Below are 23,221 nucleotides of genomic sequence, written 5' to 3'. Positions count from 1 at the left end.
ACTGGTCTGTAGTTGTTGACATCGGAGGGATCGAGTGTAGGTTTTTTCAGAAGGGGTGCAACTCTCGCTCTCTTGAAGACAGAAGGGACGTAGCCAGCGGTCAGGGATGAGTTGATGAGCGAGGTGAGGTAAGGGAGAAGGTCTCCGGAAATGGTCTGGAGAAGAGAGGAGGGAATAGGGTCAAGCGGGCAGGTTGTTGGGCGGCCGGCTGTCACAAGACGCGAGATTTCATCTGGAGAGAGAGGGGAGAAAGAGGTCAGAGCACAGGGTAGGGCAGTGTGAGCAGAACCAGCGGTGTCGTTTGACTTAGCAAACGAGGATCGGATGTCGTCGACCTTCTTTTCAAAATGGTTGACGAAGTCATCTGCAGAGAGGGAGGAGGGGGAGGGGGAGGAGGATTCAGGAGGGAGGAGAAGGTGGCAAAGAGCTTCCTAGGGTTAGAGGCAGATGCTTGGACTTTAGAGTGGTAGAAAGTGGCTTTAGCAGCAGAGACAGAAGAGGAAAATGTAGAGAGGAGGGAGTGAAAGGATGCCAGGTCCGCAGGGAGGCGAGTTTTCCTCCATTTCCGCTCGGCTGCCCGGAGCCCTGTTCTGTGAGCTCGCAATGAGTCGTCGAGCCACGGAGCAGGAGGGGAGGACCGAGCCGGCCTGGAGGATAGGGGACATAGAGAATCAAGGGATGCAGAAAGAGAGGAGAGGAGGGTTGAGGAGGCAGAATCAGGAGATAGGTTGGAGAAGGTTTGAGCAGAGGGAAGAGATGATAGGATGGAAGAGGAGAGAGTAGCGGGGGAGAGAGAGCGAAGATTGGGACGGCGCGATACCATCCGAGTAGGGGCAGTGTGGGAAGTGTTGGATGAGAGCAAGAGGGAAAAGGATACAAGGTAGTGGTCGGAGACTTGTGTACCTGTGGATGTATTTCATGGCCTACCTTCAAACTCAGTGCCACTTTGCTTGACATCATGGGACAATCAAAAGAAATCAGCCAAGACCTCAGAAAAAAATTGTAGACCTCCACAAGTCTGGTTCATCCTTGGGAGCAATTTACCGCGTTCATCTGTACAAACAATACAAACAATAGTACGCAAGTATAAACACCATGGGACCACGCAGCCGTCATACCGCTTAGGAAGGAGACACGTTCTGTCTCCTAAAGAGGAACGTACTTTGGTGCAAAAAGTGCAAATCAATCCCAGAACAACAGCAAAGGACCTTGTACCCATTTCCTCCAGCATCTTCACAAAAGTATCTATATCCACAGTAAAATGAGTCCTATATCAACATAACCATTCTGCCTCTGAACAAGGCAGTTAACCCACTGTTCCTACGCCATCATTGAAATTAAGAATTTGTTCTTAACTGACTTGCCTAGTTAAATAAAGGTCAAATAAAAAATGTAACAAAAAAAACCTGAAAGGCCGCTCAACAAAGAAGCCACTGCTCCAAAACCGCCATAAAAAAAGCCAGACTACGGTTTGCAACTGCACATGGGGACAAAGATGGTACTTTTTGGAGAAATGTCCTCTGGTCTGATGAAACAAAAATATAACTGTTTGGCCATAATGACCATCGTTATGTTTGGAGGAAAAAAGGGGAGGCTTGCAAGCCGAAGAACACCATCCCAACCGTGAAGCACGGGGGTGGCAGCATCATGTTGTGGGGGTGCTTTGCTGCAAGAGGGACTGGTGCACGACACAAAATAGATGGCATCACAAGGAAGGAAAATTATGTGGATATATTGAAGCAACATCTCAAGACATCAGTCAGGAAGTTAAAGCTTGGTTGCAAATGGGCCTTCCAAATGGACAATGACCCCAAGCATACTGTACTTCCAATGTTGTGGCAAAATGGCTTAAGGACAACAAAATCAAAGTCTTGGAGTGGCCATCACAACGCCCTGACCTCAATCCTATAAAAAATGATGTGGGCAGAACTGAAAAGGCGTGTGCGACCATGGAGGCCTATAAACCTTACTCAGTTACACCAGCTCTGTCAGGAGGAATGGGCCAAAATTAACCCACTTATTGTGGGAAGCTTGTGGAAGGCTACCCAAAACGTTTGACCCATGTTAAACAATTTAAAGGCAACGCTACTAAATATGAATTGAATGTAGACTTCTTACCCACTGGGAATGTGATGAAATAATAAAAGCTGAAATAAATAATTCTCTCTACTATTATTCTGACATTTCACATTCTTAAAATAAAGTGGTGATCCTAACTGACCTAAGACAGGGAATTTTTACTCGGAAAAACTGAGTTTAAAGGTTTTTGGCTAAGATGAATGTAAACATCTGACTTCAACTGTATTTAAACGTCAAGGTAGAATACAATAAGAAAGGCTGGTTCTTTAATCTCACCTTTTGAAGCTGCAGGCCGCACTGAGGCCTGGGGCAAGATTTAGACATCTGCCCAGAGGAGTTGATTCCGCACTCCCTCAGGTTCCAGCTCTCAGAGAATTGCGTCTGTAGCTTTTCCCTGTGTCTCCTGCAGAGGGAGAGAGGCCATACCGAGTTTAATACAAAGCCCCACCTTCAGCTTTCATGATCCTCAGATACAGTATGCCTACTGCACAGTATATTACTCTGGGTTAGAGCTTTGTGTCCCTGGCTCTTGTACACTGATCCACTGTCTTTGAGCTGCATTCACGTCTTACAGGTGCCTCGTCACTGCTTGATGAGATTCTGTTGTCCAGATTATCCAGCTCTTTGTACGCACAGTCACAGGGTGCAAATCAAATGTGTGTAATTGTTTCTATTGAACTGTTAACACTGCTTTAAACGGCACCCCTTTTGCTACATGGTGAATGTTGCCAATAACTATGGAAATATCCTCCTGTTCATTCCACCCATGACAAGGCTCAATTATTTTGCAGCCATGTTAAATCATTTGTAATCAAGCAGCCAATGGATTATAGTGGTGGACGCTTTAAGACAAACCCTTCAATGTTCCAAAGCCAGTAATGGCCGTTATACTATTGTTACATTGTAATAATTGCAGAGAGCCAGGGTAGTGGTGAAGGAAAGGTGCTCGGAGTGGAGAGGAAGAAGCAGTATTTTCAAAGTGAAGGTTTAATCAAAGTGATGTTGCATAAAACTTCTGTTAGGCACACAGGCATTTGTTTACACCGTGCTGTGAAATTTGAATGCTGATTGGTTAAAACCGCATTCTAGCCAGTGTCTATTCCACAAGTTACCACCGGCTAAATCTATGACGTTAAAATGCCTATTTACTATGTTCCATCTGACTGCTCAATCCACTCTCTCATCAGCCCAGCCAAGCAATTTATAAACTTGATCTCCACTATAAAAAGCATCTAGACATTATCTTACATTTCCTTTAGACCCAACATTTTGTTTTCAACAGCGGAGATTTGTATAAACCCTGCTCTCTGTCTCTCTGACATTTGCAACATTGTTTCAATATTCAAATTCTATTTCCAGCTGTCCCATAGTAAATAACGTGTTGGAAGTTGGGCAGACAGAGTTTCTCAGCTCAGCCAGGCATAATTTCTATGGATGTATACAAATACATGTCAATTGAAAAAAGGTAAAATGAAATGAAGTGCAGCTATTTTTCAATTTGTCCAGTTTCAGTTTGAAATGATTGTGTTAGCTGTGTTTATTGAGTAGCTCCTGCTCTGAACAACAGCACCTCATTAGCTCATTGTTATGGATGTATCCAAGTAAAGTCACTAGAAAACAGCTTAAACAAATGCAAATGCAGCTACTTTGCTGTTATTCTGGTGGACGTGACTGTTAGCTGTAATTGACTAGCTAGCAAGCAAAGGATAAGAACGCTGCCAGCCAGTATGGTAATTGAACATTTAGAACGAACGACTGGGTCGCGTCCATAGATACAGAACAAAGAGACTGAACGACTCTTGCAACCGAACCGATAGAACGAATGACCAGCCGGCTTGGGTAGCAACCCTAGATTTGTAACCCTAGACTATATCTTGTGGAAAGATGAATTAGTATGAATAAATTCCTCAAAATAACGTTTTTAATTAAAATGTCAATCATTATCATAATTTGAATATGTTGGTATCCCATTGATAAGATCCAACCTCATGCAAATTTCAGCAATGCGACTTTATGATAACCGAGTAGACAGCTTAAGCAGCTTAACAGTAACACTGCTGGATAGGCTACCACTAAAATGCTGTTGTGCATGCTGTTCGGAAGAAAATCACATGGGAGATTTTGGTGATAAAGTAGTGGCAGGTAGTGAGCGATGTGAATTGACAGAAAGAGACAGACACTGGTTTGAAACCTTTTTTGGTTTCCAACTGCACTTGTGTTAACAGCAGTTTACAAACTGCATAAAATAAAATATATAGAAAAACTCAGATATAATGCATCAGAATTTACCTATGGTTATTGTTGAGGATGAGTACATCACTTTGATTAAACGTACATTTCAAAACACAAGAATGCTCTCTTTTGTCATATTTCTAAGTACAGCATCAATGAACTGGAGCCTAAGGCTGCAGTTACACAACACAACTTGCACAGAATTTTAGTTATAGTTGCAGGTTGCATGTGACATAATCTCAAGCAAATTTTTCTGCTACATGAAGCAACTCAAGCACAAACAAAATTCCACGCAATAGCCAATCAAAGTGAAGCTGCTTCTGTCATATTGTTTGAGTATTCTAAACTAACCCCATGTCATCTTCTCAGTATCTCACCCGTTTCATTATTGTTATAGGATTGATTTAGACAAAATGCTGGCTGCACAGTTTAGCTAGCTAGAAAAAATGAAATTGCCAACCAATGTTCCCTCTAATTTTTTTTCAGGACTGAGCAAATTTCAGGCCTGCTGAGCACAAACTTGGACATTGTGAAAATTCTGTGCAAATTCCAGTGCATGTCTACTGTGAACACAGGCTGTACCCGCTTCTACAGTTTTAACAGTGGCTACATAGGCTACTGTGGCTATTTTATCATAATGAATGCCAACCATTAAAAACATTGGAGAAAATGCATCCCATAACATTTTAACATGGAAATAGCTGTTCTATCATTCAGTCTACAGTATCAGCCAATGTGTGGTGTTCAATTTGGCCTACATTCCATTAGACTATTGAAATAAAAAACCTGTTTATTAACCTGTTTATCCACTTGTCCTTCAGACTAGGTGACTGAAAATGTTGTTGTGTTGTTTGATGCAAGAAACCACTACAAAATAAAATTCATTATTATTCTGATATCGTTATTACAGAGAATCAGATAAATTATGAACCCTCTGCCTATTGGCTAAGCTCATTCAATCATGTCTCAAAATACAACACTGCCCCTTTAAGACAAAAAAAGCTCTTTATCTGGCTCGCTTTTCAAAGATTTTTAGAAACGTTGTCACGATCGTCATGGGAAGAAGTGGACCAAAGCCCAGCGTGGTACGTGTTCATTCTATTAATTTTATAATGAACACAGACAACAACAAAACAAAATACGAACGTGACGTTCTGCAGGGCAAAATAACAACCAAATCAAATTAAGATCCCACAAATGAAAGAGGGAAAAAAGACTGCCTAAGTATGATTCCCAATCAGAGACAACAATGGACAGTTGCCTCTGATTGGGAGCCACACTCGGCCAAAAACAAGGAAACAGATAACATAGAATGCCCACCCCAAATCACACCCTGACCTAACCAAATAGAGAAAAAAAACAGCTCTCTAAGGTCAGGGCGTGACAAACGTATACGTGTTGTGCTCTTGTAGGAAGCATTCACTCCCCTATACTAACTACAAATGATCTATAACTGGGCTAATAACTCACCAGCTAGCAAAGGATATGAACAAAATGTGCACATGTGGCAACTCTCGCTTTGATCTCGAAACAAGCGCATCTACTCACGACTGCTCATGTCGTAAACACAGTCCAGTTCAAAGTAAATGGCACAGATCCATATATGGCAATGGTCTATTCGCATATAGGCCTACTGCAATTCTGATTGTTTATGCTGCACCGATCTGTGTAGAGTACGGGCTGAGTAGTGCGTGTCAATGCAATAGAATCCTACTCCGATGCATTCTGCAACATCTCATAGTACAACATCTCTTGCATAGTTCGTTTTGTATTGGTATGTTGCATTGAAAGTGTCTAATATTGTGCTGATTCGATCACAATTTCCACAGTAAAGGGAAACGTTGATAGTTTTAACCAACTATTTTCTGAGTGAAGATCACCTTGAGTGAAAATGCATGCCGAGCTCTTTTACCGCTCAGATTTGTTTTTAACATGATTTAAAAATAATCTCTCTCTAGTCATAGTTTTAAACGTTTAGAATTTTCACAGTATCAACATTGCTGTAGCTTTCTTTTATGCCTGCTACTTTACTGCAGACACGGTCATTTAACTTATTGAAAATAAAAAAATGAAATATTACATGTACTTAATTAAGTATTCAGACCCTTTACTCAGTACTTTGTTGAAGCATCTTTGGCAGCAATTACAGCCTCCAGTCTTCATGGGTATGACTCTACAAGCTTGGCACAACTGTATTTGGGGGGGTTTCTCCCATTCATCTCTGCAGATCCTCTCAAGCTCTGTCAGGTTGGATGGGGAGTGTTGCTGCACAGCTATTTTCAGGTCTCTACAGCGATGTTTGATCAGGTTTAAGTCCGAGCTCTGGCTGGCCCACTGAAGGACATTCAGAGAATTGTCCTGAAGCCACTCCTGCATTGTCTTGGCTGTGTGCTTAGGGTATTCCATGCGACAATTTTCCAAGAAACTGAAGATCTCGTACAACGCTGTGTACTACTCCCTTCACAGAACAGCGCAAACTGGCACTAACCAGAATATTAAGAGGAGTGGGAGGCCCCGGTGCACAACTGAGCAAGAGGACAAGTACATTAGAGTGTCTAGTTTGAGAAACAGACGCCTCACAAGTCCTCAACAGGCAGCTTCATTAAATAGTACCCGCAAAACACCAGTCTCAACGTCAACAGTGAGGAGGCAACTCCGGGATGCTGGCCTTCTGGCTTGGTTTTTGCTCTGACATGCGTTGTCAATTGTGGGACCTTATATAGACAGGTGTGTTCCTTTCCAAATCGTGTCCAATTAATTGAATTTACCACAGGTGGACTCCAATCAAGTTGTAGAAACATCTCAAGGATGACCAATGGAAACAGGATGCCCCTGAGCTCAATTTCGAGTCTCATAGCAAGGGGTCTGCATACTTATGTAAATAAGGTTTTTCTGTTTTACATTTTTATACATTTGCAAAAATGTGGTTGCTTTGTCATTATGGGGTATTGTGTGTAGACTGATGAGGAAAACAATTAATTTAATCAAATTTTAGAATGAGGCTGCAACGTAACAAAATGTGGAAAAAGTCAAGGGGTCTGAATACTTTCCGAATGCACTGTATATATATATATATATATGACAGAGTATGTTTGTGAAACTACAACTACATATTTACTGACTGTGATTTTTATTTGAATGTTGCGGTTTGTATTTGTTAACCTCTTTTGTTTGTGACTTGCTACTTACAGTGGGGCAAAAAAGTATTTAGTCAGCCACCAATTGTGCATGTTCTCCCACTTAAAAAGATGAGAGAGGCCTGTAATTTATCATAGGTACTGTGGCAAACCTCTTCAGGTTAGGAGCGTTTGTCACAAATTAAGTGGTAAACTGTCACCAAATCACCCAAGAATGAGAGTTATTTCGAACAGGACAGTACCTGTGTGTTTGTTTCTCCGTCCTGGTCCACCCAGGCCGTAGGCGAGGTCAAGGATAGCAGGGTTCGGTACACGAATCGGGTTCTCGGTAGGTCCAGGTCCAAACGCCAACAGGTAAATCCAAAACAATCCAGCTCATACACGGTAAATCCAGCCAATCTCTATTGTCTCTTTCTCTATTGTTCATAGATCCTTCCAGCACTCTCTCTCTTCCTGGTTTTCTTGACCCTTTATCTGTGGGTCGGCTCCACCTTCTGAGGGTTCCCCTTGCTTCTGGGACTTGTAGTTTTGGCGGTTGGCCATTTTGTGATCTGTAGTTCTGACAGGGGTGGCCATTTTAGTGCCCGTTTATTAGTTCTGCTCTCACATATCTGCCATTTATCACTCGACCCCTTCTTTGCCACAGTACACTTCAACTATGACAGACAAAATGAGAAAAAAATTCCAGAAAATCACATTGTAGGATTTTTTATGAATTTATTTGCAAATTATGGTGGAAAATACCTACTTTGTCTGTCATAGTGTACCTGTGATGAAAATTACAGGCCTCTCTCATCTTTTTAAGTGGGAGAACTTGCACAATTGGTGGCTGACTAAATACGTTTTTTTGCCACACTGTATGTGTATGCAACCAATACAATTTCACGTGATTTGATTGTTTCCTCTCTGTCTTGGTCTTCGCCTGTGTCCACATACTCCCTTGCGTTTTGTGAACTTCATTCTGACGTTGCAGTACATGGTTATGTAATGCTGTTCATAGTATGCCGTCTTTCCCAAAAGTATGTGGCAGTGTCCACACTCTTTCATGGGCCAAGCCCTGGGTTTGAGAACGTTTGCCTTTCGATTTGACATGATAGCTACAGATTTGTTTTCTTCAGCCAATCGTCAAAAAAGAATATGTGAGGCAGATATATTTTATGTAGAATTACCAATACCTACTTTGAGAGATAATTGCAGATCTGTGCAACTAGAGCCAAAGATGGTGGATGAATGAAGATGTCTTACACAATCCTTTCACAATTGAAACTAGATGGTAACTTTACAACTAAAGTTGTCGGGCTTGCATTAGTTCTTGAAAAGTATTTTTGTGGTAATGGGAAGAAGTTTAAAAAGTTTGACTTTACAATATAAAGCAAAGGCGTTACAAATAGTCAAAGTTAAATTTAGTTAAATAATTGGTCTCATTACTTTGATAGATTACTATATTCGTAATTCTTCTTTATTTTGTATCCCTTTCGGGAAATTTGTCTTGCATCTCAACAAACCACAGCACAGCATCATCACATAAGTGCATAAATACACAAATCAACCATAAAGGCTCTACGCACTGTGTCGCCAGTGCGCCTTCACAGCCCAGTGCATCCTGTGCCAGCGCCCCGCACTTGCCGGGCTAAAGTGAGCATCCGGTGTGTCTCCACGGCCCAGTATATCCTGTGCCAGCTCCACGCACCCGGTCTCCTGTGCGTCTCCCCAGCCTGGTAAGCCCTCTGCCAGCTCTACACACCAGGCCTCCAGTGCGTCTCTCCAGCCCGGTGCGTCCTGTGCCAGCTCTACGCATCCGGCCTCCAGTGGTGATCCATGGCCCAAAGCCTCCAGTGATGATCCATGGCACGAAGCTTCCAGTGATGATCCATGGCACGAAGCCTCCAGTGATGATCCATGGCACGAAGCCTCCAGTGAGGATCCACAGTCCGGAGCCTCCAGTGAGGATCCACAGTCCGGAGCCTGCAGCGACGGTCCCCAGTCCGGAGCCTTCAGCGACAGTCTGCAACCTAGAGCCTTCAGCGGGGGTTCCCAGTCCAGAGCAGCCAGCGACGGTCCCAAGTCCGGAGCCTTCAGCGACAGTCTGCAACCTAGAGCCTTCAGCGGGGGTTCCCAGTCCAGAGCAGCCAGCGACGGTCCCAAGTCCGGAGCCTCCAGCGACGATCCCCAGTCCGGAGCCTGCTGCGACGGTCCCCAGTCTGGAGCCTCCAGAGACGGTTCCCAGTCCGGAGTCCGCGACAACAATCTACGGTCCGGATTCCGCAACGACATTCTATGGTTCGGAGTCCGCGAAGACAATCTACGGTCCGGAGTCCTCAACGACGATCTACGGTCCGGAGTCCGCGACAACGATCTACGGTCCGGAGTCTGCGACAACAATCTACGGTCCGGAATCCCCGGCGACGATCTCCGCACCAGAGGTGCCACCGAAGTAGGGGGAGCCTCAAGCGGAGCGGGGTCTGCGTCCCGCACCGGAGCCTTCACTGAGATGAGATTCCCACCCGGACCCTCCCCTATAGGTTCAGGTTTGCGGCCGGAGTCCAAACATTGGGGGGGTGGTACTGTTACCCCCTGACCTTAGAGAGCCTTTTTTGTTCTCTATTTGGTTAGGTCAGGGTGTGACTTGGGTGGAAAATCTATGTTTCTATTTCTTTGTTGGCCTAGTATGATTCCCAATCAGAGGCAGCTGTCTATCGTTGTCTCTGATTGGGGATCATACTTAGGCAGCCAAAGCGATCTTCTGTCAGAAGATGGGAATAAAACGCAGGGTCATGTGGACAACACTTAGGAAAGCAAAGCAACTCAATCATTCATGCTGTGGGTTTAAATTGATGCACAATGTACTTTAGTAAAACGTTCAGTGTAAATTAAGTTTGATTGTAGTTGAATGATGATATAATGATTGGGATGTTTAGGCTATTATTTGGGGAGAGAAATATGATGGTGAATCTAGTGATGACAAAAAGTATTTTTGTGGTAGTTGAAGAACTATGGCGTAGCAGTAGTTGTCCTGTCGTATCGTCTCTCTGTAAATATCGTCTCTTTTTCGTTTTAGATATTTTTTAGATATTTTTTTTTTCTTCGCATATCCTTAAAAACATTTTGCTAAACCTAAGCTTCCAAATACTCTTCTGCAACCCGCCAATGTAGCTACTTTCCTAAAGTAGTTATATTTACTTCGGAACCGGACCCTCTCAACTGAAGCTAGCCAGCTAACTACCAGCTATGCTAGCGGTCATCAACTAACCTTTAGCTCGGAAATTTCTCGCCAGTTCGAACAACGCGACGCTAACCAGAGCATAACGGACCTAATTAATTTTTTTTACCCCCGGATTCCCACCACAAACGGAACATTCTTCAGCTGGATCCTCGCAACTAGCTATCGAGCTAAACAGCAACCCTGGTTGATTACTCCTGGCTAGCGTTTCCACCCACGTAGCTTGAAGCTAGCCCGGCCAGAGCTCCTAGCATACTCCTGGACTACAATTCCTTGACTACGACCGGTCTATCGATATCCCTGCATGAAGAGGAATAAACAGACTCACCCCATCGCGACGTCCTCCAAAGGCTAACTCTCTAGCCCTCGCTATCTCCTTGCTTGCTAGTTCGGCACGCTAACTGCTAGCTTGTTTAGCCCAGGTCCGCTAACTACTACCTTGTTTACCCCGGCCTGCTAATCTGTTAGCTTGTTAGCACAGGCCTGCTAACCGTCCCGCCGCGTCCCAAAAACGCAGTGGCCCATATGTACTCTATCTCTTCCCGATTTAAATTTTTTGTTTGTTTATACCTTCCGGAAACTTGCCTCACCCAATGTGATACGGAATCGCTATTATCTTTATTTTTAGAACACACTCAAGAACCTCCAGAAGCTAACCAGCTAGCTAGCTACCAGCTATTTAGTCATTGTTAGTTTTCTTAACCTGGATAACACTCGCCAGCCCAGCCCCCCTGCCCCATCCACCGCTGCCCCCTGGACTCTGATCACTTGGCTACATAGCTGATGCACGCTGGACTGTCCATTAATCACGGTACTCCATTCTGCTTGTTTGTTTTATCTGTCGGCCGAGTTGCCTAGTCAATGCCATCTCACCTGCTGTTGTTATGCTAGCTGATTAGCTGTTGTCTCACCCACTGTTTTAGCTAGCTTTCCCAATTCAACACCTGTGTTCACTGTATGCCTCACTGTATGTCTCTCTCAAATGTCAATATGCCTTGTATACTATTGCTCAGGTTAGTTATCATTGTTTTAGTTCACAATGGAGCCCCTAGTCCTATTCCTCACACCCCTGATACCTCCTTTGTCCCACCTCCCACATATGCGGTGACCTCACCCATTACAACCAGCATGTCCAGAGATAAAACCTCTCTCATCATCACCCAGTGCCTGGGCTTACCTCCGCCGTACCCGCACCCCACCATACCCCTGTCTGTGCATTATGCCCTGAATATATTCTACCATGCCCAGAAACCTGCTCCTCTTATTCTCTGTCCCCAACGCTCTAGGCGACCAGTTTTGATAGCCCTTAGCCGCACCCTCATACTACTCCTTCTCTGTTCCGCGGGTGATGTGGAGGTAAACCCGGGTCCTGCATGTCTCCAGGCACCCTCATTTGTTGACTTCTGTGATCGAAAAAGCCTTGGTTTCATGCATGTCAACGTTAGAAGCCTCCTCCCTAAATTTGTTTTACTCACTGCTTTAGCACACTCTGCTAACCCTGATGTCCTTGCCGTGTCTGAATCCTGGCTCAGGAAGGCCACCAAAAATTCAGAGATTTCCATACCCAACTATAACATCTTCTGTCAAGATAGAACTGCCAAAGGGGGAGGAGTCGCAGTCTACTGCAGAGATAGCCTGCAAAGTAATGTCATACTTTCCAGGTCCATACCCAAACAGTTCGAGCTACTAATTCTGAAAATTACTCTCTCCAGAAATAAGTCTCTCACTGTTGCCGCCTGCTACCGACCCCCCTCAGCTCCCAGCTGTGCCCTGGACACCATTTGTGAATTGATTGCCCCCCATCTAGCTTCTGAGTTTGTTCTGTTAGGTGACCTAAACTGGGATATGCTTAACACCCCGGCAGTCCGGTACAACCCTAGGTACAACCCTAACTCTGTAAGCAAGGGCACCCTCATAGACGTCATCCTGACCAACTGGCCCTTCAAATACACCTCCGCTGTCTTCAACCAGGATCTCAGCGACCACTGCCTCATTGCCTGTATCCGCTACGGTGCCGCAGTCAAACGACCACCCCTCATCACTGTCAAGCGCTCCCTAAAACACTTCTGTGAGCAGGCCTTTCTAATCGACCTGGCCCGGGTATCCCCTCAGTTGAGGATGTCTGGTCATTCTTTAAGAGTAACTTCCTCACCATATTAGATAAGCATGCTCCGTTCAAAAAATGCAGAACTAAGAACAGATACAGCCCTTGGTTCACTCCAGACCTGACTGCCCTCGACCAGCACAAAAACATCCTGTGGCGGACTGCAATAGCATCGAACAGTCCCCGCGATATGCAACTGTTCAGGGAAGTCAGGAACCAATGCACGCAGTCAGTCAGGAAAGCTAAGGCCAGCTTCTTCAGGCAGAAGTTTGCATCCTGTAGCTCCAACTCCAAAAAGTTCTGGGACACTGTGAAGTCCATGGAGAACAAGAGCACCTCCTCCCAGCTGCCCACTGCACTGAGGCTAGGGAACACGGTCACCACCGACAAATCCATGATTATCGAAAACTTCAACAAGCATTTCTCAACGGCTGGCCATGCCTTCCGCCTGGCTACTCCTACCTCGGCCAACAGCTCCGGCCCCCCGCAGCTCCTCGCCCAAGCCTCTCCAGGTTCTCCTTTACCCAAATCCAGATAGCAGATGTTCTGAAAGAGCTGCAAAACCTGGACCCGTATAAATCAGCTGGGCTTGACAATCTGGACCCTCTATTTCTGAAACTATCCGCCGCCATTGTCGCAACCCCTATTACCAGCCTGTTCAACCTCTCTTTCATATCGTCTGAGATCCCCAAGGATTGAAAGCTGCCGCAGTCATCCCCTCTTCAAAGGGGGAGACACCCTGGACCCAAACTGTTACAGACCTATATCCATTCTGCCCTGCCTATCTAAGGTCTTCGAAAGCCAAGTCAACAAACAGGTCACTGACCATCTCGAATCCCACCGTACCTTCTCCGCTATGCAATCTGGTTTCCGAGCCGGTCACGGGTGCACCTCAGCCACACTCAAGGTACTAAACGACATCATAACCGCCATCGATAAAAGACAGTACTGTGCAGCCGTCTTCATTGACCTTGCCAAGGCTTTCGACTCTGTCAATCACCATATTCTTATCGGCAGACTCAGTAGCCTCGGCTTTTCGGATGACTGCCTTGCCTGGTTCACCAATTACTTTGCAGACAGAGTTCAGTGTGTCAAATCGGAGGGCATGTTGTCCGGTCCTCTGGCAGTCTCTATGGGGGTGCCACAGGGTTCAATTCTCGGGCCGACTCTTTTCTCTGTGTATATCAATGATGTTGCTCTTGCTGCGGGCGATTCCCTGATCCACCTCTACGCAGACGACACCATTCTATACACTTTCGGCCCGTCATTGGACACTGTGCTATCTAACCTCCAATCGAGCTTCAATGCCATACAACACTCCTTCCGTGGCCTCCAACTGCTCTTAAACGCTAGTAAAACCGAATGCATGCTTTTCAACCGATCGCTGCCTGCACCCGCTTGCCCGACTAGCATCACCACACTGGATGGTTCCGACCTTGAATATGTGGACACCTATAAGTACCTAGGTGTCTGGCTAGACTGCAAACTCTCCTTCCAGACCCATATCAAACATCTCCAATCGAAAATCAAATCAAGAGTCGGCTTTCTATTCCGCAACAAAGCCTCCTTCACTCACGCTGCCAAGCTTACCCTAGTAAAACTGACTATCCTACCGATCCTCGACTTCGGCGATGTCATCTACAAAATGGCTTCCAACACTCTTCTCAGCAAACTGGATGCAGTTTATCACAGTGCCATCCGTTTTGTCACTAAAGCACCTTATACTACCCACCACTGCGACTTGTATGCTCTAGTCGGCTGGCCCTCGCTACATATTCGTCGCCAGACCCACTGGCTCAAGGTCATCAACAAGGTCATGCTAGGCAAAGCTCCGCCTTATCTCAGCTCACTGGTCACAATGGCAACACCCATCCGTAGCACGCGCTCCAGCAGGTGTATCTCATTGAGCATCCCCAAAGCCAACACCTCATTCGGCCGCCTTTCGTTCCAGTACTCTGCTGCCTGTGACTGGAACGAATTGCAAAAATCGCTGAAGTTGGAGACTTTTATCTCCCTCACCAACTTCAAACATCAGCTATCTGAGCAGCTAACCGATCGCTGCAGCTGTACATAATCTATTGGTAAATAGCCCACCCATTTTCACCTACCTCATCCCCACAGTTTTTATTTATTTACTTTTCTGCTCTTTTGCACACAAATATCTCTACCTGTACATGATCATCTGATCATTTATCACTCCAGTGTTAATCTGCAATATTGTAATTATTCGCCTACCTCCTCATGCCTTTTGCACACATTGTATATAGACTCCCCTTTTTTTTCTCTACTGTGTTATTGACTTGTTAATTGTTTACTCCATGTGTAACTCTGTGTTGTCTGTTCACTCTGCTATGCTTTATCTTGGCCAGGTCGCAGTTGCAAATGAGAACCTGTTCTCAACTAGCCTACCTGGTTAAATAAAGGTGAAATAAAAAAATAAAATAAATGTAGAATAGGTTCATATATAGACCTATTGATAGCTAGTTGTAGTTATATATAATAAATAAACTCTTTAGGCTAACAGTGATCATTGAAAAGTATATTTCCTGAAGAAAACGTGGTGTGCTTGCAAGCTTGAAATGTTATAGTAGTGATAGTACCTGCAGTAGTAATGGTGGTGACTGGTTGTTGTTGAAAGTAGGTAGATGAAAATATTGATTGATTGGTTGGTTGATAGGATAGCCTGAACCTGTGAAAGTTGGTTTGGTGTGTCACGCCCTGACCTGAGAGAGCCTTTTTATGTCTCTATTTTGGTTTGGTCAGGGTGTGATTTGGGTGGGCATTCTATGTTTTGTTTTCTATGTTTCTTTATTTCTATGTTTTGGCTGGGTATGGTTCTCAATCAGGGACAGCTGTCTATCGTTGTCTCTGATTGGGAATCATACTTAGGTTGCCCTTTTTTCCCTCCTTCAGTGTGGGTAGTTGACTTTGTTAGAGGCATCATAACCTAAGATAAGCTTCACGGTCGTGTCTTTGTTTTGTTGTTTTTTTGGCGAATTTTAACAAATAAAAACAGAAATGTACGCTTACCATACTGCACCTTGGTCTGCTTCTTACGACGCCCGTGACAGAACTACCCACCACCAAGGGACCAAGCAGCATGGCCAGGAGGAGCAGGGATCCTGGGCCCGGGAGAGAAGAGAATGGAGGACATCTTGGACATGGGAGTCCGGGGCCCGCAATAAGGGTCCCCAGTCAGGGGCCCGCAGCGAGGGTGCCTAGTCTGGGGCTCGCAGGGAGGGTGCCCAGTCCGAGGCCCACAACGAGGGTCCCCAGTCAGGGGCCCGCAGCGAGGGTGCCTAGTCCGGGGCCCGCAACGAGGGTCCCCAGTCCGGGGTCGGCGGCGAGTGTCCAAACACCAGACGCGCTAGTCTGGGGCCCGCAACGAGGGTCCCCATTCTGGGGTCGGTAGTGAGGGTCCCCACACCAGAGGCGCTACCAAAGTGGGGTGAGCCAGAGGTGGAGTGGGGTCTACATCCAGCACCAGACCTGCCACCGCAGATAGATGCCCACCCGGACCCTCCCCTATAGGTTCAGGTTTTGCGGCCAGAGTCCGCACCTTTGGGGGGGCGGGGGTGGTACTGTCACGCCCTGACCTGATAGAGCCTTTTTATGTCTCTATTTTGGTTAGGTCAGGGTGTGATTTGGGTGGGCATTCTATGTTTCTTTATTTCTATGTTTTGGCCGGGTATGGTTCTCAATCAGGGACAGCTGTCTATCGTTGTCTCTGATTGGGAATCATACTTAGGAAGCTGTTTTTCCCTCCTTCAGTGTGGGTAGTTGACTTTGTTAGAGGCATCATAGCCTAAGTTAAGCGTCACTGTTGTTTCTTTGTTTTGTTGGCGACATTTAACAAATAAAAACAGAAATGTACGCTCACCACGCTGCACCTTAGTCCGCTTCTTACAACGCCCGTGACATAGTGTCTCTAGCTTGAACAGTTCAAGAGGAACAATTATTGTTCTGGGGATTATATGCTTATATATGCACATTTGAGTAGTTATAATTAAAGTGGGTGGTGGTCAGTAAATGTGTTGTTGTCAGGAGTTGTGTGGCTGTGGTCAGTAATTTAATGGTTCAGTAATTGTATTGGTCTGTAGTTTAGTGGTTGTGGTTACTAGCTGTGATCAGCAGTTGTGTACTTGTGGTCAGTAGCTGTGGTCAATAGTTGTGGCCAATAGTTATGTGGTCAGTAGTTGTATGTTTGTGGTCACTAACTGTGGTCAGTAATGAATCTTCTAGCTTCTGACATGACTTAATGCAAAAGACAGCACTTGATGAGTTACTTAAACAGCTCTATCTATTGTTTGGTTGACGCTATTCCTAATTCTTTCAGTTTTGAAAGTAGAGTAAGATTTCATACGCTCCAAGTTTTTGTCTGACTTGTTGGGGAGTTTGGCAGCCGTTTGGAAATAGTTTGTGGGAAATGTGTTAATGTGTTATTGCAGTTACTGAAAAAGCTGTACCGTTATATAAGTAGCAGTTAGTTCCGCAAACAGAATTGAATAGCAGAGAAGTAGATGATGATGTCATACCCTCTCACTGTTTGTCTAACTTGTTGGGGAAGTGGTAAAAATGTCTGCTTTTTATAAAAGTTACCACTCTAAATTCCAAGCATCTGCCTCTAACCCTAGGAAGCTCTTTGCCACCTTCTCCTCCCTCTTGAATCCTCCTCCCCCTCCCCCCCCCTCCTCCCTCTCTGCAGATGACTTCGTCAACCATTTTGAAAAGAAGGTCGACGACATCCGATCCTCGTTTGCTAAGTCAAACGACACCGCTGGTTCTGCTCACACTGCCCTACCCTGTGCTCTGACCTCTTTCTCCCCTCTCTCTCCAGATGAAATCTCGCGTCTTGTGACGGCCGGCCGCCCAACAACCTGCCCGCTTGACCCTATCCCCTCCTCTCTTCTCCAGACCATCTCCGGTGACCTTCTCCCTTACCTCACCTCGCTCATCAACTCATCCCTGACCGCTGGCTACGTCCCTCCCGTCTTCAAGAGAGCGAGAGTTGCACCCCTTCTGAAAAAACCTACACTCGATCCCTCCGATGTCAACAACTACAGACCAGTATCCCTTCTTTCTTTTCTCTCCAAAACTCTTGAACGTGCCGTCCTTGGCCAGCTCTCCCGCTATCTCTCTCAGAATGACCTTCTTGATCCAAATCAGTCAGGTTTCAAGACTAGTTATTCAACTGAGACTGCTCTTCTCTGTATCACGGAGGCGCTCCGCACTGCTAAAGCTAACTCTCTCTCCTCTGCTCTCATCCTTCTAGACCTATCGGCTGCCTTCGATACTGTGAACCATCAGATCCTCCTCTCCACCCTCTCCGAGTTGGGCATCTCCGGCGCGGCCCACGCTTGATTGCGTCCTACCTGACAGGTCGCTCCTACCAGGTGGCGTGGCGAGAATCCGTCTCCTCACCACGTGCTCTCACCACTGGTGTCCCCAGGGCTCTGTTCTAGGCCCTCTCCTATTCTCGCTATACACCAAGTCACTTGGCTCTGTCATAACCTCACATGGTCTCTCCTATCATTGCTATGCAGACGACACACAATTAATTTTCTCCTTTCCCCCTTCTGACGACCAGGTGGCGAATCGCATCTCTGCATGTCTGGCAGACATATCAGTGTGGATGACGGATCATCACCTCAAGCTGAACCTCGGCAAGACGGAGCTGCTCTTCCTCCCGGGAAGGACTGCCCGTTCCATGATCTCGCCATCACGGTTGACAACTCCATTGTGTCCTCGTCCCAGAGCGCTAAGAACCTTGGCGTGATCCTGGACAACACCCTGTCGTTCTCAAATAACATCAAGGCGGTGGCCCGTTCCTGTAGGTTCATGCTCTACAACATCCGCAGAGTACGACCCTGCCTCACACAGGAAGCGGCGCAGGTCCTAATCCAGGCACTTGTCATCTCCCGTCTGGATTACTGCAACTCGCTGTTGGCTGGGCTCCCTGCCTGTGCCATTAAACCCCTACAACTCATCCAGAACGCCGCAGCCCGTCTGGTGTTCAACCTTCCCAAGTTCTCTCACGTCACCCCGCTCCTCCGCCTCTCCACTGGCTTCCAGTTGAAGCTCGCATCCGCTACAAGACCATGGTGCTTGCCTACGGAGCTGTGAGGGGAACGGCACCTCACTACCTCCAGGCTCTGATCAGGCCCTACACCCAAACAAGGGCACTGCGTTCATCCACCTCTGGCCTGCTCGCCTCCCTACCACTGAGGAAGTACAGTTCCCGCTCAGCCCAGTCAAAACTGTTCGCTGCTCTGGCCCCCCAATGGTGGAACAAACTCCCTCACGACGCCAGGACAGCGGAGTCAATCACCACCTTCCGGAGACACCTGAAACCCCACCTCTTTAAGGAATACCTAGGATAGGATAAAGTAATCCTTCTCCCCTCCCCCCTTAAAAGACCTAGATGCACTATTGTAAAGTGGCTGTTCCACTGGATGTCATAAGGTGAAAGCACCAATTTGTAAGTCGCTCTGGATAAGAGCGTCTGCTAAATGACTTAAATGTAAATGTAAATGTAGAGTGTTGTTAATGTGGTTACTAAAACAGTTGTAACTTTTTTATCAGAATAATACATTTCGTTCCAAGGTTAGATTTGAAAAGCAGAAAAGTAGAGGAAGATTTCATATGCGCTAACTTTTTGTATAAGTTGTTAACAAAGTGATCAAAGTAGACGATTTGTGTAAAAAGTTGCATTGTTGCAATTACAGTGAATGGAATGTTGGAAGTGATGATGTCACAATGGGCAGATTTAGAATAACTTTAAAAGTATAAAAGGTATCAAAAAGTTACACAGTTGTCCTGGCCAATCTACACATTTTAAAGTTTGATCTGCGTTTCTAGCTTAAATGCTGTAAGAGGAGTATCGTGCTTAATAATAATAAAAGTCAGAAGTATGTTGAAGATTTAAGTCAGGGCTTTTGCTTTGCCAAGCTCCACAACAAGAAGTACGTCAAAGATGTACAATGGGGACTTTTGCTTTGAAAGCCCCACTAAAAATAGTCACAGTTCCAGTAAATACCGATGTGATAGCAGCTGGGTCGACTTTTAAATGAACCAGAAAAAAAGGAGCCAGTGAAATGTCTCACGTCCTCTTTTGTCTCTGCTGGAGCTACCATATTGAGTCATTGGGAGTGACACACTAGTTCACAGACGAGACATTATATTGACCAGATACTCTGGGGGCCACTCTAACAATTATAATAAATGTCTTCAAAAATGGAAGGCATCAGGAGGAGGCAAGATGAGGTGGCACCATTCTAGCCAATGAGAGGGCTGATACGAGTGTGAACAACACGCACAACAGTTTCCACTAGTTACCACCGCCACAAAGTCAAAATTGGCTATATCGTAATAAATAAATAAAATGAAAGTTAGGGTTAGGTGTAAGTTTAGCAGTGTGGTTAATGTTATGGTTAATATCACATTTGAACTTCTTATGGCTGGGGGCAGCATTGAGTAGCTTGGATGAATAAGGTGCCCAGAGTAAACTGCCTGCTACTTGCTAATATATGCATATTATTTGTATATTTGGATAGAAAACACTCTGGAGTTTCTAAAACTGTTTGAATTATGTCTGTGAGTATAACAGAACTCAAATGGCAGGCAAAAACCTGAGAAAAAATCCAACCAGGAAGTGGGAAATCTGAGGTTGGTCGTTTTTCAACTCATACCCTATTGAGGATACAGTGGGATATTGGTCATGTTGCACTTCCTAAGGCTTCCACTAGATGTCAACAGTCTTTAGAACCTTGTTTGATGCTTGTACTGTGAAGTGGGGGCAAATGAGAGGGGAATGAGTCCGAGTTCTGCCAGAATCCCTTGAGCTCGTGACACTCGTTCACGTGAGAGCGAGCTCTGTTCCATCGAAATTCTACAGACAAAGGAATTCTCCGGTTGGAACATTATTAAAGATTTATGTTAAAACATCCTAAAGATTGATTCTATACTTCGTTTGACATGTTTCTATGGACTGTAACGGAACTTTTGGACTTTTCGTCTGCTCGTGCGTCATGAAGTTGGATACTGGGCTGAACGGGCTAACAACAAGGAGGAATTTGGACATAAATGATGGACATTATCGAACAAAACAAACATTTATTGTTGAACTGGGATTCCTGGGAGTGCAATCTGATGAAGATCATCAAAGGTAAGTGAATATTTATAATATTATTTCTGACTTCTGTTGACTGCACAATATGGCGGATATCTTTATGGCTTGTTTGGTCTCTGAGCGCCGTACTCAGATTATTGCATGGTTTGCTTTATCCTTAAAGCTTTTTTGAAATCTGACACAGCGGTTGCATTAAGGAGAAGTGTATCTAAAGTTCCATCATAACACTTGTATTTTCATCAACATCTATGATGACTATTTCTGTAAATTGATGTGAATCTCTGCACAATCACCGCATGTTTTAGAACTACTGAACATAACGCGCCAATGTAAAATTCGATTTTGATATAAATATGCATTTTAGCGAACAAAACATACATGTATTGTGTAACATGAAGTCCTATGAGTGTCATCTGATGAAGATCATCAAAGGTTAGTGATTAATTTTATCTATATTTCTGCTTTTTGTGACTCTCTTTGGCTGGAAAAATAGCTGTGTTTTTCTGTGACTTGGTGGTGACCTAATATAATAGTTTGTGGTGCTTTCGCTGTAAAGGCTTTTTGAAGTCAGACACTGTGGCTGGATTAATGAGAATTTGATCTTTAAAATTGTGTTAAATACTTGTATGCTTGAGGAATTTTAATTATGAGATTTTTGTCGTTTTGAATTTGGCGCCCTGCACTTTCACTGGCTGTTGGCGAGATGGGACGCAACCATCCCACATATCCCAGAGAGGTTAAGAAGGAAAGAAATTTCACAAATTACGTTTTAAAACCTGTTAGGGAAGTTGCGAATTTTCGCAGCTTTTTGTTAAAAATCGCGCAACATTTCAGCGCCCTGCTATTCATGCCAGGAATATAGTATATGCATATTATTAGTATGTGTGGATAGAAAACACTCAGACGTTTCTAAAACTGGTTAAATCACGGCTGTGACTATAACAGAACGTGCATTTCATCGAAAAGTGCAGGAAAATCTGATCACTGAAAATGGAAATAAATATCCATGTGCGACTTCAAGGAATTGTTCAAAGTGAACCGGATTAAATGAGGCCGAGGTTGCAGTGCCTACAGCTTCCACACGATGTCTAGAGTCTTGTCATTTGATTCGGCTTTGATTCTTGGTCAAACCGACACAAGGGAACCGATTCCCTCCGGTCTCCGACCGGATGTTTTGGTTGAGATTTCTCCTGACAATATTTTCCAACGGAGACCTATAGAATTTACATCTCCTACTGATGAATTTTATCGCTTATTAACGTGTACTAATACCTAAAGTTGCATTACAAAAGTATTTCGAAGTGTTTTGTGAAAGTTTATCGTCGACTTTTTTAATTTTAAAAAATGACGTTACGTTAGAAAAAGCTATTTTTTTCTGTTGTTCACACAGTATTCTTAGATCGATATCTAGGCTATATATGGACCGATTTAATCGAAAAAAGACCCTAAATTATGTTTATGGGACATCTAGGAGTGCCAAGAAAGAAGCTCGTCAAAGGTAATGAATGTTTTATATTTTATTTCTGCGTTTTGGTTTGCGCCGGCTAACGCAAAATCTGTCGTGTTAGGTGACGTTGCAGTATTTTGAGGGTGCATGCTATCAGATAATAGCTTCTCATGCTTTCGCCGAAAAGCATTTTACAAATTTGACTTAGTGGATAGATTCACAACGAGTGTAGCCTTAATTCAGTACATTGTATGTCCATTTTAATGAAAGTTTGAGTTTTATCAACCTCTATAGGTGGCGCTCTTGAACATTTCCGCTGATTGATGTTCCCACCACGGGACCACGGCCCTAACAAGTTAACAAGGAACACCTGTTAATTGAAATGCATTCCAGGTGACTAACTCATGAAGCTGGTTGAGAGAATGCCAAGAGTGTGCAAAGCTCTTGTCAAGGCAAAGGGTGGCTACTTTGAAGAATCTCAAATACAAAATATATTTTTAGTTGTCTAACACATGATTCCATATGTGTTATCTCTACATGTGTTGCCCGGGGTGGCAGGTAGCCTCGTTGTTAGAGCGTTGGACTAGTAACCGTAAGGTTGCATCAAATCCCTGAGCTGACAAGGTAAAAATCTGTTCTGCCCCTGAACAAAGCAGTTAACCCACTGTTCCTAGGCTGTAATTGAAAATAAGAACTTGTTCTTAACTGACTTGCCTAGTTAAATAAAGGTAAAACAAATCTCAAGTGTTGTTAACACCCACTGGTTGGTGGAGAAACCAGCTTTTGAGTGTTCATAGATAAAACACCTAAGTTATTCTGACTGGCATGGAAGTGGGTAGAGCCTTCAGAGGTGTACCAGGGTATTTGGTGCAGT

At 44.7% G+C, this 23,221-nt stretch overlaps 1 protein-coding gene across 1 annotated transcript in view; it reads right to left on the bottom strand.

The window, feature by feature from the left end:
* The window catches only part of nrg3b (neuregulin 3b), a 438,765-nt gene that overhangs the window by 30,357 nt on the left and 385,187 nt on the right, over window positions 1-23,221 (bottom strand). The window contains exon 6 of the mRNA XM_029629772.2: window positions 2,356-2,482. Within this exon, the coding sequence (XP_029485632.1) occupies window positions 2,356-2,482 (127 nt within the window). The remainder of the gene's footprint in view (window positions 1-2,355; window positions 2,483-23,221) is intronic.

This window comes from Oncorhynchus nerka, linkage group LG23 (genome assembly GCF_034236695.1).
Source record: "Oncorhynchus nerka isolate Pitt River linkage group LG23, Oner_Uvic_2.0, whole genome shotgun sequence".
NCBI classification, from domain to species: domain Eukaryota; kingdom Metazoa; phylum Chordata; class Actinopteri; order Salmoniformes; family Salmonidae; genus Oncorhynchus; species Oncorhynchus nerka.
This window is presented reverse-complemented; position numbering and strand designations above follow the sequence as displayed.